The sequence below is a fragment of the Aspergillus stella-maris genome (assembly GCF_047715825.1).
Source record: "Aspergillus stella-maris strain CBS 113639 unplaced genomic scaffold BDV14scaffold_64, whole genome shotgun sequence".
NCBI lineage: Eukaryota > Fungi > Ascomycota > Eurotiomycetes > Eurotiales > Aspergillaceae > Aspergillus > Aspergillus stella-maris.
The window spans coordinates 68,820-85,228 of record NW_027396858.1 but is presented as its reverse complement, the minus strand read 5'-3'; the positions used below and the strand labels follow the sequence as shown (position 1 = coordinate 85,228).

The following is a 16,409-nucleotide window of genomic DNA, read 5'->3' as shown; positions in this document are numbered from 1 at the left end:
TTTTTCTGCTCCCCGTCGGAGATAACCTGAGCTATGTGGGGTCGAGAGCTTCTCCAAATTCAACATCCGCAGAGAAGAGGGACACAACAAACAGATTATAGACATTGTGCTGAGAATTCAAGGCACTTATAGAGACTTGACTTACCTACTCCTTTGAAGTTAAGGTCTCGTACGAGAGCTCATCGCTTCGAGACTCCAGCCCGCCATGTCAGAACCCAAGTTTACAAGAGAACGCCATATAACTTATTTCCTACGCTGCCTCAAAACCTTCCTTCCACACCTCTACACATCCAACGACTCAAACCGCATCCTACTAGCCTTCTTTACCGTCGCCGGTCTTGACCTCCTCGGCGCCCTCCACGACAAAACCACCCCCGAAGAACGACAAGGCTACATAGAATGGATCTACCACTGCCAGGTCCCCTCAGGCGGGTTCCGCGGATTCACAGGGACAGACTTTGGGATTGAAAACCGGACGCGCGAAAATGAAGCCTGGGACCCGGCAAATGTCCCCTCTACTTTCTTTGCGCTGGTTATACTGCTAATGCTGGGTGATGATTTGTCAAGGGTGAAGAGGACAGAGTGTCTCGCTTGGTTGCCCAAAATGCAGCGGGAAAATGGGAGCTTTGGGGAGGTACTTGGGCCGGTGGGAAAGATTGAGGGGGGTGGGGATCTAAGGTTTTGTTGCTTTGCTGCTGGGACGAGGTTCATACTGCGGGGGAAGAGGGGGGCTGGTTTGAATGTTGGGGTGGAGGATATAGATGTGGATAGGCTGGTGGCTTTCATCGAGTCTTGTCAAGTAAGTCTGGATGTTCCTGAATATTCAAGTGGCGAGAATGCTTATGGAAAATATACAGGCCTACGACGGTGGCATGGGAGAAGGGCCGTTTTGCGAAGCGCACTGTACGTTCACGCTTGGCTCGTCAAGATGGCACTGCTTACTGACAGAATTCTAGCCGGGCATACATACTGCGCGATTAACACCTTGATGTTTCTGGATCGCTCGTGCAACGACTCGAAACGACCGCCGCTCATCTCGCCAGGCTCTCCACAATTTGAATCGCTTGTCCGCTGGCTGGTAGCTAGACAAACATATGAGCTAGGCGAAGAGGACGAAGAGGACGAGGATGAGGATGTCGCAGCAGGCAAGGAGGACAAAGATCTTTCAAAGGCCGTGGACAAACTCAACCTAGAAGAGGGCATCAACACACTTCCTGCGATTCAGTCGCCTGGCGAAGAGGTCCTGCAGTGGGCTGGCTTCAACGGGCGGTGCAATAAGTATGCGGACACTTGCTATTCGTTCTGGAACGGTGCTGCTCTAGATGTAAGTATTGTTGGAGACAGTCTTTTATGCAAGAGTTAGCTAACGCGGACTTACAGATGCTGGGCAAACTGTCAATGATTGACGCAGACGGAAATCGGCGATACTTGCTACAGAAAACACAGCATTTCGTTGGAGGCTTCGGAAAAGGCGTGGGAGAGCTACCAGGTGAGCAGACAACAATATGGCTTTACTCGTGAATCATGACCTCTAACGGATATTGCGCCAGACCTCCTACACTCATATTTTGGAATGGTCTCACTGGCCATCCAAGGAGAGCAGGGATTGGACAGTATTGATCCTGCGCTTTGTGCTACGCGTCGGACGCTCCAACATATGCATACCCTGCCATGGTGGAAGGAGACGCAATGATCTGCTAAAGAAAGATCTAATGGAGCTTTAATAAGCTTTACTATACCCCGAACTTTTTTTGATCGAGTGAAGCATCCAATGGGCGCTTGGTTTGCGATTCGAAGTGTGTTCGAGAAGGCAAAGGATCGACTCTAGTACCAAGGCTCCAAGTCCAAGAGTCCAAGCTGACGACCTCCACATCGGCTATCTGCGTAAACTACATAACCTGGGTTGTGATGCAATCATCGCATACGATCAACAAGCAAACCAATCAAATTCAACCCTGGCGCTGGGACACCCAGGAAGCCTGCTGGTATCGCCAAAACCTGACCACCCGTCCACTGGCGGCAGACTAGTGAGGGCTAGCGACATATGTCATCAACGCCCGCTGCTAAATTTGAAGCACTTGCACGCCGTCGATTCAGGGGTTGAATCCACCACGGGAAGGACAAAGGCAGTGCTCTCCTATTCTCTATCGCTGTCGTATATTGCTCCTAGCCTTCTAGGCGACGCTCTGGTACAATATATGCATAGCTTGATGGCAGACTATTCGCCTGTGCAGCTCAGAGCTCCGATAAGAAGATCCAAGCCGTTTTGTCGCATAGCTTCATAGATCGTAAACTTAATCAAACGATGACAGAAACGGGCCACGGCCCACGTTTTCCGCCAATCTAGAAAACAATGGTTAAATTAGAGTAATCTTGGTTTGATGTCGTCGCCGGTCATTAAACGTTACCAAGTCAAATAAATTAGTTAGTAGCTAGCAACAGCTGAGTGAGGCCCGTTCATCTTCTTCCCCTCAGTCCGCTCGGAGCTCCAAACTGTCCTTCCTCACACTTTTTGTCTCTCCTTACCTTCGATTCAACCATCGGGCTTTTTTTTATTGTATGATTCTTAATATATCCATCCCCTGCGCTGGGCCGATCAAGTTACATCATCTGTACCTCTCGCCTCCCGCCACCCGCGTTGGTTCCTGATCCTGGGCCTGTTGTTCCCCATTCCACGGGTTCCGCGAAAAAAGTCATCCTGCGCCGGCAACAACCCCGACCTCATTCTCTGTCAAGTCACTCGTCGAATTTGACCGCTACGGATAATTCATTTCATGGTCTTTGTCCGAGCCGTTGATATCGCTTCACTCCTTGCCCTTCTGCGTTCCACGACCGTTTGATCGCCTTCGCCGTTCGAGTTACAGAATTAGCCTTCGGTTGACACTCTTTCCCTTCGAACATCCTCCCGCTCTCTCCAGCACGTTTTCCTATTCGTGTCCTTTCTCTGTCGTTGAATGGCAACCGCACAGCACTCGCAATCGACCGGTGAGACAATACTGTCACAAACACTAGACATATCCCACTCCGCGGACTTCCTCAGGGTAGGCGGAGTTCTCGAGACACATGCCGCCTCCTAGAACGAGAGCGGAGGTTCAAGCCCAGAAGCAGAAGGAAAAGCTTGCTCAGTCTTACAATGAGTTGCTCAAGTAAGGGCATACCTATCCTTCATCCCTGCGCCGCCGTCACAGGATCATGTCTGACCATCATTTCTACCGTACAGGGAGTTCTCATCGAAAGACCTCAAACATGTCGGAAACTACACTCTAGGGCGATTGATTGGAAAGGGTTCTTTTGGCAAGGTCTACCTCGCTTCACATAAGCTTACGAACCACTCAAAGGTGCGCTATTGCATTGGATCCACTACTCTGTCGGAACTCGTCGCTGATAACGTCTAGGTCGTGCTCAAGTCATCGGACAAGGAGGATACCAACCTAGCACGAGAGATTCATCACCATCGCCAATTCCTACATCCCCATATCGCGCGTCTGTACGAAGTTATAGTAACTGAGAAGCTCGTTTGGTTGGTCCTCGAATACTGCCCTGGTATGACCCACAACGTGGCGACTTAATGGTTGAGAAATCTGACATCGGCTAGGTGACGAACTGTACAATTACCTCCTTCGTAATGGCCCGCTACCGATTGACAAGGTCAAGAAAATATTCACCCAGCTTGTTGGCGCCGTATCGTACGTCCACAGCAAGTCATGCGTTCACCGAGACCTCAAGCTAGAGAATATCCTACTGGACAAGCACGAGAACGTGAAGCTCTGCGACTTTGGGTTCACCAGGGAATATGAGGGCAAATCAAGCTATCTCCAGACATTCTGCGGTACCGTATGTTACAGCGCTCCCGAGATGCTGAAGGCCGAGAAATATGCTGGAGAAAAGGTGGATGTGTGGAGCTTGGGAATCATTCTCTATGCGCTCATCGCAGGGGAACTTCCTTTTGACGACGACGATGACCAGGTTACCAAAGCGCGGATCTTGACTGAGGAGCCGAAATACAATGACAAGTTTCCCGACGATGCCAAAGCACTCATCAACCTGCTTCTGTCGAAACGACCTCTTCTTCGACCTAGCTTGAGCGATATTCTAGGCCATCCATTCTTTTCAGAGAATGCTTCAGAGCAATTGGCGATTCTGAAGCTGCCTCGGCCGCCGCCTTTTTCGACAGCCTTGGAGAGGACCACCCTGCAGAGGATGAAGAGTGCAGGAATCAACGTCGATGAGGTTGTGGATAGTGTTCTTGCTCAGCGCTGTGACGCTCTGGCCGGTTGGTGGGCACTTTTGATTGAGAAGGAGCAACGCAAGGAAGCCAAAAGGGAAAGGAAACGAAGAGAGCGGGACGCTGAGGCGAAGAATATCCGCCGCCTAAGTGCGGCCAGCAGTCGTCTGGAGAAGATCTCGGCTGCCCTTGTAGAAGTGGATGAGGAGGGCCATGCAACAGGTCCGGACCCTGAACGTGGTCGGAGGAACCGTCGAAGCTTGCCCTCGCAGCTCGCTGTTCCTGAACTGCCAATTCTTCCAGAGCCACCTCTACAGACAACCCCACTCGCAACACCACCGCCTCCTCCAGTTGACAAAGATTCAATTCGTTCCCACAGCTCTACTCGCCATCTCCCTCCAGCACCACCTCCCAAAGACCGAAGAAGATCACGCCCCAGCACATTACATGTCAGCGCATCGCAACCGGAGCTGGCACAACATGGCAGCATCTTCAGGCGTCGTACCGGCAGGCGCCAGTATCCGATCATCAGTCAATTGGCCTCTCTGAAGCACTGGTTCGTGGAGTCTGCGAAGAGAGCCAAGTCCCCTCACCCCAAATCTTCAGGAGGATCGTCTCGCAAGTTTCTTTCTGAGAAATTGAGTCCTGCGAAAGGACAGGAAGGGACGAAAAAGACCGTCATAGCCGCTTCGACCTCCAGCCAGCCGACTGAATTGGTAACACCAACTCAAATCAAACGCGCTTCAAACGCAAGCAGTCTGGCGCCTAGCAGCGCTTCCTATCCTCATCGACGCCACTCTTATCCACGACAGCCCAGACCATTGAGTACCAATGCGAGCCATCGAAACTCATTGTCACCATCTCCGATCACTCCAAGAGGCTCCTATCGACGGTCGTCAGTCGGTTTACGAGGCCGCAAGTCGACTTCCTCTTCCGTCTCATCTATTCGAAGCATTCATCACGGTCACTCGCGCTCGAAGGCCTCCTCTATATCCTCCAATAGCATCGGTTCCGCTTCTACACCAACCGCTCGAGTATCGAAATCCCCGCATACATCAGTCAAAGTGCTGCCCACGACTCCTGGTGCATCTGCACGCTTCCCCACCAACATTCGCCTAGTTCGAAACCCGAACAACGGGTTCCGAGAGGTTGAAGATAATGAGAGTGTTGGCAGTTCATCGTTCAACGAAGCTGCACCTACACCCATGTTATACTCGCCGCACTCAAGTCTCGTCTTTGCCCGCCGAAAACGAACCACCTTCAAGGGGCCAATGGTTCACACGGCCAACTTGATGGCTTCTAGCGGTATGGGAGACCCCACAGGCGAAGCCAGATTAGATGTGTCACTGAAAGCTTCGCGACCAGCGACGCGCAAAAGTCAAATCATCGAGGAAGAAGAGGACGCCGAAGACGAATATGAGGAGGTAGATCATTTCACTGGAACTGAAGAGGAACCCGCCTCGCCCACAGGCGTGGTCAGCTCTGACCATCCAGATCCAGACAGTCTCTCTGGACGCAGCCAGCCCGTCCTTGAGCCGGCTCTTGATCTTGATTCTAGCCCACTCCGGCCTCCGCGTTCTTCCTCGTTGAGGGCTACTTCCATGGACCCAATAGTCGGATCGAGCTTTGCTGACAAAATGGGGTTGAACGCCTCCCCAAAATCAGTGGTGTCCGGGAAACGCAGCTTGGAGCCCACTGCTGACGAAACTTCGACTGCGAAATAGAGCAACCCTTTTCGAATACCTACTTGGTATTACTAGTCATTCGCTTTGCACGCACCTATATACCCCTTTTTGCGGCTGTTTTCCTTTGCATTCATGAACTGCACCGTACGGACGATAATGGGCCCGGTTTTTCTCATACATTTTGGCGTGCTTGCTGGCCGTTTCTTCCATCTTCTTGTTTTTTGAACTGTGCCAGCAGTCGTCGACGTCGTCATATACCCTCTGTTTTCCTTTTTGTACTCTATTATCAGACTCTGGATGTACTGATCTATCCGGGCCATTGCACTACCTAGTGTTTTGTGTTTCATTCCGTTCTTAGCGCTTCGTTCACCTCAACATATGGGGCTCGTTTCTTTTGGTTGACGAGTCTGTGTGCAAGCCGTGCCCCCAAGGCTGGTCCATGACAGGCATTGGTGATGTTTATAGCAATCCATCTGTCTTCCATTGTTTGCATAGATCTAGAACTGCGCTTTTTCATTGTCTTGTTCATATCGAATATCTTAAAACTTGGGTAGTGAACAGCAGAAACATTTCGACGAAAGATCCTTGTAGTTGTGAAGCTTTTATTAAATCTTGGGAAAGAGCAGATGGGAGAGGATTAAAGCGGCAAGGTTTCTGGGGCAATAAAGTAGATTGCGTTTACTGCGTCAAGGGCCCAGGAAATCAGACAGAATATCAGCCCAGGCTCCATATATTTGGGCGAATGAACAAGCCTTATTTATCCCAAAACATTTGCACAATAATAATGGGTCTCTGAGCTGCTACGGCTGTCTTTCTCCCAACCTTAAACCTCCATCCTTATTCTTCTGTTCCGCATTCGCATCTTAATCTCTCCCCATCCCTTTTTACTTCAAGTCTATTGTCATATATAGACCTGCTTTTCTTTCTTATTTCTACACTTACCGGGCGCTCTAATTATCTAAGCCCCATCCACCATGGCTTTCGCCACGATAAACTCCACACTACCGACACATACCCCAGCACAAGCACAACCGCAGCCGCCGCGCCAGATCCCAGCAATTGAGGATGCCTTTGGCGCTGAGCCCGCGCTGAAGAAGCGAGTCTACGATGCGATCGGTGCGCAGTCCCCGCGACCCCCATGGTACAGAAATAAATAATCAGAGACTAATCTATTGCGTTTGTTTAGGTTCCACCCCTCAACACACTCCTCTTTTCGAAGACATCGCCCGATACACCTCTAATCAACGGACAGCAACAAGGACCGTGAACCCTGTGCAGCCCGTGCAAGTCGTGCAAAATGACGGCCCCGCGGCGAAGAAACGGAAGATTGAGAATGGCGCCGGAGCGAATACCGGGACTGGAGGCGCTCAATCGCTGGCCGACTTGAAAACACACAATGCGCTTCAGTTCTACATGCAGGATGTTTCGTTTGCGATTCCACAGAGGAAGAAATTGACGCTGGAGGTCACGGCGGGCAAGAAATTTCTACGGGCCAGGAACCAGGCATCAAAGGAGGTGGAGTTTGGGGTTCCATTGGATCGCATTCGTATGTCTACACTGGGTTGAAACTATACTCGCTGATGTGATGTGATTCGCTAATGGTGTCTCATGCAGAACATGTCTTGTGTCTTCCTGTCCCCGAGAAGAACCAGAAACAATTCAACTTCTGCGTCATTCCCCGGTATGCCGACGGAATCAACCCTCCTCCGGAAGGCGAGTCTACGCCCGAGGCAATGGTATGGACGGTCAACGATGGGCTCGCGAAGTCGGCTTTCTCAGGGCAGAGACAACAGATTGGGAATGGAGAGGGCGAGACGGCTGAGAGTTTGGTCTGCCAGGTCTTGAATGACAATATCTCGCATGTCCGCGTTGTGCGTCCGGACGCGCAGGAATTTTCCAGCGCTATACCGGAGGCTCATCGGAAGGGAGAGAAGGCTTATCACGTCAAGGCATTCCGTGGTAGTAAAGAAGGTATGTACCTATGTTCTCCTTGCGGACTCGTGTAAGACGAACACCAGCTGATTTTTGAATGTTAGGCTATCTCTTCTTCCTGTCTACCGGAATATTCTTCGGGTTCAAGAAACCACTGCTCTTCTTCGCCTTTGAGAGCATCGATTCGATCTCGTATACCTCCGTCCTCCAGCGCACCTTCAACCTGAACGTTGTAGCACGAGCAGTGGGCAGCGACGAGACACAGGAGTTCGAATTTTCCATGGTCGACCAAGCTGACTTTTCTGGAATCGACACCTACATCAAGACTCACGGTTTGCAAGACGCTAGTCTCGCAGAAGCGCGACGCGCAAAGCGCTATAACATCAACGGCGCAAAGACAGAAGAAACCGCCGAGGTTGAGGCCGCAGACAACGAAGAGAGCGAGCTACAGAAGGCACAGCGCGAGCTGGAGGACCAAGAAGACGAGGATGAAGAGGACTACGACCCAGGCAGCGATGGCGAAAGCGAAGGCAGCGGCTCCAGCAGCGAGGAAGAGTCGGACGACGACCAGGACGCGGATGGTGATGCGGATGAGAACCTAGTCGCGGATGAACTCGGAAGTGAGGCAGAGGATGTCCCGGAGGATGAGCTGTAATTCTCATGGTAGACGAGGTTTTACGTGTACTTGTACAGGATACGGAGTATGTGAGACATTGCAAGTATCTTCACCATCTTGTTGTACATGGTCCTGCGGTTAGAGCCTACCAAAGCTTATCGCAACCACCAGGCGTTCGTCCCAATTAGCCCGTTGCACATATCAAGAATTCGAGACGACGGTTGACCGTGGCATGCATAGACCAGGACTAAGAGTATCTCTGTGCAGTAAGCAGTACCCACGTAGCCCACCCAGAGCCACACGCCAGGGACCTAGACAACGAACAGTGACCCGTCCACGGCTCAAGAACCACACTTATGACATCTCTACTCCATACGCGTCCCGCTGGAATGGCCGTTTTACAACCAGTTGACAAGCGCAGGGCAGAAACATGCCAGAACCAGACCAGGCAGGAGGCAATTGGGCGTCACTCGGTGGTGGGTCACATGTAGACGTGTCAGAACTCAGATGGGTGCCATTACCCTGCGGAGAGGGCCTTACAGGCTTAGCTATGTAGGGGGCGATGGGGATGATGTTGCTAGTTAGTTAGCTGTAGCTGTAGCTGTAGCTGTATGTGTGGACATACAGTATGCAGCAGGGAGAATTTATTAGCGAGATCCAGCAGGTACACGGCTGTCAAGCAGAATCATAAACGCATTGTGCCTGGACCATAAAGAATGCAATGACATAATAATAATTTCATCTGAGATTAGTCTTGAGATTCAGACCTAAATCAAGGCGAGGGAATCAAGATTAGCTATGGAGACTGTCAACACTCGCAACAACGGCTCTGCTGATTACCGCCGTATGTAATAGTGTTACCATATCTTACCCCGTGGTGCCGGCCAGATACGCGCGGTGGCGGTATCGGGGCGTACGGGGGATCTAGACTGATCAGGGGGTAACTCGCTCTAAGAAAAGAAAATCTCTCCCTGTCAGGTCACTCTCTACCGAAGCAATGTTATCTGGGTTTGATTAAGCATTCCAGTCAGAGTCAATCGGCAAGGCGGTCTCCCCAGTAACCTCCTTATACTGGTATATTATTATGAACGAGATCAAGGAAGAGAAGAATCGAACAAATAATGATCACCAGGCAGACGATTATTCTGACAAGAGCTTATTGCCAAGATCGCCATCGCCGGCACTAATTGGAGAAAGCTTCAAGTGAGTCCAAGTCAACACCGCCTGTCCGCTCTTTTGGCCTCTGCTGCGCCCGACTGGATTTCGTGCCCGGAAGTGGCCTTGAGGTCAGGAATAATAAATTCAATAGTGTTCCAAAGTAATATAGACAGTCTGTAATAATAAATGAACTGAGTACTAGTAGTAAGAGAGTAAGTGGTCGATACCTGATACCAAAGTTACCGTACGACGCCCCAAACGGATCGGGTACTGGCGTCTGGCCCTTACCACAGGCAGACTGGTCGGCTCTCTAGTCTCTGGTCTCTCGTCTCTCCGGCTCTCCTTCTCGCCTCTCTGGAGTCTGGTCTCTCTCAACTTGATCTTCTTCTCCCTCCACGGACTCGCTCTCGCCGCCTCGTTTCCCTTTTCCTGCGTCGGTCGTCTGAGGCCTCCCTCTCCCTACCCACTCACCGTCCTCCGTTGATCTGCAGACACCTCCTTCCTACTTTCCCTCTCTCTTCCCTTCACCTACTACTCTCCTCCCTATCCGCCCTCCGTCCTCATCCAATCCACTGCTGGCTGCAGTTCTTCAAGACTGCCGCGCAGTTGGTGCAGGTTCCTGGCTTCCTCCTCCTTTTCTAGTCTGTGCTCTCTGCTCTTGAGTCTTTGACCGTCCCGGGAAATTGCTTTCACCTCCAAAACACGACACCCGCACCCTGAATCGAATCGAGATCTTAACTCGACTCCGAAGACACCTTGAGAGCTTCCACTCCCCCGATCCCATCTTATCGCTCCGATCCCCTTCGACCTCATCTTCGAAACGAATATTCGACATTGCCAGTCTTCCGCGTTCGGTCTCGTCGATTCTGCCTCATACCTTCTATAACCTGGGTCATTGTCTGAATGGTATAGCTTAACACACCTCGGACGTCTCTGTAAGTCACCTTTACATAGCCCATCCATGTACCTGCCTCCTCCAAGGTCACCTGCCCAGCCGGGTACTTCTGTTTGCTCTGTGCTAACAAACCAGCCTTCACGTGTTTGCCGCCCGTCGAGTTTCCCGCACGTTCGTTCCGTCGTCCTCAAGGTTTCCCGACTCGCATCGCCCGCGCAGACATGGCTTCCTCATCGTCCAACGTGGTGGGTGTCCACTACAGAGTAGGAAAGAAAATCGGCGAAGGGTCCTTTGGTGTTATTTTCGAGGGCACGAATCTCCTGAACAACCAGCATGTTGCTATCAAGTTTGAACCCCGGAAAAGCGATGCTCCTCAGCTGCGAGATGAGTATCGGACTTATAAGATCTTGGTCGGATGCCGTAAGTTTTGACACAGCCATAGCAGGACAAGAACTGGATAACTGATTTTGTTAGCTGGTATCCCCAACGTCTACTACTTTGGTCAGGAAGGACTGCACAACATCCTTGTGATTGACCTGCTTGGTCCTAGTCTTGAGGACCTGTTCGACCACTGCAACCGACGGTTCTCCGTCAAGACCGTCGTCATGGTCGCCAAGCAAATGGTGAGTCTCGAATGTGACATTCCATCTTAACTTTTTCTGACCATTTAGCTCTCTCGCGTTCAAACAATCCACGAAAAGAACTTGATCTACCGCGATATCAAGCCCGACAACTTCCTCATCGGTCGCCCGGGCTCCAAGTCTGCCAATGTGATCCATGTCGTTGACTTTGGCATGGCTAAGCAATACCGAGACCCCAAAACCAAACAACACATCCCCTACCGCGAGCGGAAGTCGCTGTCCGGTACAGCGCGTTACATGAGTATCAACACCCACTTGGGACGCGAGCAATCACGACGAGATGATCTTGAGGCCTTGGGCCACGTTTTTATGTACTTCCTCCGAGGTGGCCTGCCGTGGCAGGGCCTGAAGGCTGCCACCAACAAGCAGAAGTACGAGAAGATTGGGGAGAAGAAGCAGACCACTGCTATCAAGGAGCTCTGCGAGGGCTTCCCAGGTCAGTCTTACTTTTGACACTCCTACATTGGCAAATCTAACGGGCTTCAGAAGAATTCAATAAGTACTTGAGCTATGTGCGCAACCTTGGATTTGAAGACACTCCCGACTACGATTACCTGCGGGATCTCCTTACTCAGGCCCTTAAGAATGCCGGAGAAGTCGAGGACGGAGAGTACGACTGGATGAAACTGAACAACGGCAGGGGTTGGGAGTTCAAGCCGTACTCGTCTCAACAGGCTCTTCACAACACAAACCTGAACTCTTCCGCCAGGGACATCCACGGCCAACAGATCCGCAACAGCAGTCAAAGGCCCGGGGTGACCGCAGACCGTTTAAACGCCGCGCAGCCCCCGCCCCCCTCTCCAGCGAAACCCGGAGTCGGGAAGACGCGCGAGCAGCAAAACGTCAGAGGCGGCATCCCGCCGAAACGCCAGAGCGGGGGATTCGACGCGACTCCAGCGGCGTCGACGGTTGCGCAGTTTCAGAACTCGAACGCAAACATCTCGGGTCGGATCGACAGTCCGGCGAACCAGGCGAAGAGCCAGCCGACTCCCGGCGGCCAGCAGGCGAGCAATGAGCCGCAGCCCACCTTCATTCAGAAGGTGATGAAAGCTTTATGCTGCGGTAGGTGATCCCCTCTGCCCGTCCTCTCCCTTCCAAGTGTGATCAACCAGCTCATTTTCCTCAAGGTTGAACCGGTTGACACCCTTGTTTTGAATACGGAATCTGTAATTCTACATAATATCGCTGTTGCGTTGAGTTTCGGCGCTTCATTCCTTTTCTTGTTTCGGGAGGGTTGGAGGGCACCTGGTCTATGCTGTTATAGCTCGCCCATGTCTTTTCGAACTGAGGATAGCGAGGCTTGCTGAATATGCTGGCAGATGGACACTTGTGTGGAATGGGACGGATATATTGTGCTATAATTCTCCTCGACGGGCCCGCTGGCAACAGCTCCAACCATGTTTCGTTGTCTCGTCAAGGCCAGTTGGATTTTGAAAATGGGCTGGACCTCATGGAGCGAACCCTCTCCTTCACCTCTACATCTTCTCTCGTCATTATGCTCTCATCACTCACTCGTTATGGTGCTACGGCTTTGGAACGGCGAACTTGAGTTTGTGTTTTGTTTTTTTGCGTCTTTTGGTTGTCTCTATTCCTGCACTGCTTTGTCCGCATTTTCTGGCATGAGCCATATAATTCTAGATTTCATCTTGTTCTTGATTCTGAGTATATGATCACCGCGCGAGTTTCCTGACTTTCTCACGAGTTGCCTTGATATCACACGTTTGTCTGCGGACAAGGGGTTTTGTCAAGGAGAAGAAGTTAACGATGGCAGCAAGGCGTTTTGGCATCCGATGGATAAAACCTCGCGTGAGCGTGCATTGCAGCGCAGGACAGTCCTCGATCTATGTGGCATCTCTAGCATATACGTTGTCTTCCCATGCCCGGTCCTGTCCATACTTGCGGATTGTTCTCATCATCAGGAGTTTGAGTTTGCACGGGTTCTGCTTCGCTCTATTCTTGTTTTCGTCTTGTCCTGTCTTTTGTCGTTTCGCCCTGCAGTATCATTGCGCAGCCTGTTGAGCCTTTTGTATCTATCCTCGCTTGCCTGTTTGCTTGATTGATTGATTGATTGATTGCCCGCCTTCCATCCAGCTATTTGGTTCTCTTCATCGTTTTGTCATCGCCTGCCTAGTCTGTTTGTTTGTTAACTACCTTTACTACTTTACTAAAGAGCGCTACTACCTCAGTTACAATAACTTCATCCTTCTACCCTTGTCTTGTTCAAGTAAACATCTCTCTAACATGATCTCTCCCCACCAGCCATCTAGATCCACCTGAGTTAATTGTCACCTTTCGACTTGATTGGCTCAGCAATGCGGGGTGGAAGGGATCCTAATATTCCCAATTTTTGAGCACCCCAGTGAACCTTGTGGAGATGGCTTTGGCACGGATCAAGCATTGGTATTGGCATTAGCATACTCCCAATGAAGTACTTATTCTGTGCACTGGGTTCAACCTCTACCTTATACCTTATACCTTATTCTCGGGCATCGTGGACTTGCTTCCATTCTTCCGTGGTTATGCGTAGTAGTCGTGTTGTATCCTACTCCGCGGGTAGGATCGACAAATATATAATTTCACTATACGGTGGGTGACCGGTCCGCTGCCACAGCCCATTCCGGAGGTTGATTTTGGAGAATTCGGGTGCATGGTTATTCGTCATGGACAATGTGCTTGGAGGTTGAATGGTCTGTTTCTTTCCTCTTATTTGGGTACGTGCTTGGTTACGCGCCGCTTGGGATTTAGATATTGTTGAGGACTGGTTAATGATGGTTGCGGATGTGTTAGGTTTACTATTACTCTAGTTGATCAACTGGATAGCGGAGAAAGAGATATATATATGCGCGGATATGCAACTTTGAGCTACATCACTTTCTCAAATCCTTCCACACACAATCTCTCTCGATTAAAAGCACAAGTTGAATTACCCTGAGATGCTCCAAGAATGTCTAATTCAAGGACCGAGCCCTGCATGTCTCTGAGTACTACGATTCCAACCAACCCTGTTTCGGCAAGGGTCAAGGCTATGAGCTGAGCGTAACATGGAAGCGCAAACCGACCACAATGGACATTGATGTTTCCCTCATTGCTGCGGCCTTCATAGTAGTAGTAGTAGTGGTGATTTTTTTTTTAAACGTCGCCAGTCCCGGACCTCCCTAAGGGTATTGGGGCGTGCTAAGCTGATCGGATTCTTGTAATGTACATCAGCATAGCCAGTAAAACAATACAAGTCCGTTTCAGAAAGCATCTCCTCCTGTGTAGGGCCGGGGTAGCCGTTCGTCTGCGTATTGTCCCGACGTATCGCCGCTGGCAGTGTGAGGTCAGTCGCCCTAGGGCTTGGTATTTGTCATAGGGCAGAGCGCCCTGCTGCGGCCTCCATATGCTCGCAGGAGGATGCACAATGGCTAGTGCCGCTGCGTTGAAGCTCCTTCTGGTGTATAAACCCAAAAATCATATCTAAGCATGGAGTACCGAGACCCAGGGTAACCCAGCGAGAAGATCCAACACCCGCAGCCTCGCTTAGGAGACCGAAACCCAAAATACCCTTGGCAATGCGCCCGACACTCAGGTTCTCACTGTTAACCTAGGGCTAAGTGACTGGGAGATTTCACCGCAGGAAGAATCGGACTCGCTCGCACCCAAGACTTCCAAGACATCCAAGACGGAGGACGAAGGCTTGCCCCTGCACCGCTATTCTTTATTCGAGGGTCCAGAATAGAACTCGGAATCGGGATTAGGACCCTTGACGCCTCTGAAGTTCGGAAGGAGCTAAAAGGTCATTACACCGCAACTGTATAGCGCATACGAGCCTCAAACACAAAGACAAACCCGACCAAGCGGTTGGACTTACCTTTATCTCTAGCGATCTCACCTCGCTTCCGAGCCGACAATGCTCCGTATGCGAACTGGCCAAAGAGAACGAAGACGAGACATCGGCATCTCCGGGATCGTCGACCGTGACCGTTGTGAACCTGGCGAGCCCATAAAGAGACCAAGAAGATAGTTCGTTGTATATAGTGAGATGAATTTACACGGAGAAGTACCGAGCCGCGCATGACCAATTGTAGGAGCAGCCGTTGACCACATTTATCATTTCAGCGAGCAAGACTAAGCAAAGCAAGCCACAGCGGCAAACCTTACTCCGTGGTTCAAACCAGGAAGTTGGGATTTCAACCAGGTGTCAGCCACGACTCTTTGAGGTCTTGTCTTTCTTCGTCTTTGTCGTCCTAGCCCCTCGGCGCTAGCCCTCCTGGGCGCTAGTCAGCGTGACTGGCGAGCTAGCTGCAGCAAGAGAGAAGACAGAAGATGCTAATCGGGTATTGGGATCCGCATAGCGGGGTTAAGAAGCTGTTTTCTTTCTTTAACCGTCGGAGAGTTAACAGTACCGGCAGCTCCGGGATTGCTGATCGAGTCTTCATTGGAGCCATGGAACTTGGTCATTTCGAATCGCGGAAGCGGGGTAAAGTTGATGCTGCGCCTTGTGCCGAAACGGGATCTGGGGATTCTATTCTGAGCTGCTCAGATTAGTGCAGTTGGGTAAGCGGTATTAGCAAGCAATTGAATCCGGGGAAGCTGTCGTGTCGCAAATTTATGAACTCGCCGAGACATCAGGCGAGATGGCGACCGATCATGCCATTCCTGCATTTGAGGTGTAGAGTACTGCGTAAGATCCTCTGTGAGACCTCCTGATCCCCAGGGTAGGCCTTTTGAAGCTTCGGGTTGCAGGGGCATACCTAGTGTCGTTTGCTTCTCACCCTGCATTGGCATATCTGACGCTTCACAAGCTGTTTGTTACCCAGCTCAGATTCCAGCTCTCCCGTACAAGCATCCGCATCCTGGATCGACGTAAGCCGACATTAATCGAAAATCGCCTGAATTGGCAGACAGGGGTGGGATTCCCAAGGCCAAACAGTGCGCGTCTTGAATACTTGTCAACAGCGAGTAGCAACGAGGTCTCATATTCGTTTATGACACATCGCTTAGCGAACGCTGCAAATGCAGTAGCTTATCGAGTTCAACTCCGCATTGCTATTGCGCAATGAGACGAGCTGCATGCCAATTCCGTCATAGCGCAGGAGCCAGCAGCGTCTATTTGACCGTTGAAAGTTGACTATTTGCTGCAGTGACCAATCTTGGGCTGGAATGCAGAAGCAGCTCCTCGGCAAATCGAGAGGGAGGGACTCAAGAGTCAAGCCACCCACTCCTGAAGGTCTGGTTCTTTGTTCCTTTTTCTGTGCTAGCTCGGGATGGTCGGATC

At 51.0% G+C, this 16,409-nt stretch overlaps 3 protein-coding genes across 3 annotated transcripts; all 3 read left to right on the top strand.

The window, feature by feature from the left end:
- Positions 1-205: 205 nt before the first annotated feature.
- On the top strand, positions 206-5,949 carry BDV14DRAFT_192262 (serine/threonine protein kinase; the record flags this gene model as incomplete). The annotated part of the gene is made up of 10 exons (XM_073771608.1): positions 206-734; positions 829-903; positions 957-1,324; positions 1,381-1,489; positions 1,551-1,631; position 3,041; positions 3,221-3,338; positions 3,396-3,543; positions 3,596-5,728; positions 5,840-5,949. 10 exons carry the CDS (start codon positions 206-208, stop codon positions 5,947-5,949), a joined length of 3,672 nt encoding a protein of 1,223 aa, XP_073624398.1.
- Positions 5,950-6,795: 846 nt separating this feature from the next.
- Positions 6,796-8,594, top strand: rtt106 (putative negative regulator of DNA transposition (Rtt106)). Its single transcript, XM_073765962.1, has 4 exons — positions 6,796-7,026; positions 7,097-7,456; positions 7,525-7,881; positions 7,947-8,594. The coding sequence occupies exons 1-4, from the start codon at positions 6,885-6,887 to the stop codon at positions 8,495-8,497; spliced, it is 1,410 nt and encodes a 469-aa protein (XP_073624397.1). The 5' UTR covers positions 6,796-6,884; the 3' UTR covers positions 8,498-8,594.
- A 1,854-nt stretch (positions 8,595-10,448) lies between these two features.
- Positions 10,449-12,417, top strand: BDV14DRAFT_124321 (casein kinase I). Its single transcript, XM_073765961.1, has 6 exons — positions 10,449-10,551; positions 10,647-10,931; positions 10,986-11,134; positions 11,183-11,588; positions 11,642-12,214; positions 12,280-12,417. Exons 2-6 carry the CDS (start codon positions 10,733-10,735, stop codon positions 12,282-12,284), a joined length of 1,332 nt encoding a protein of 443 aa, XP_073624396.1. The 5' UTR covers positions 10,449-10,551; positions 10,647-10,732; the 3' UTR covers positions 12,285-12,417.
- The last annotated feature ends 3,992 nt before the right edge of the window (positions 12,418-16,409 follow it).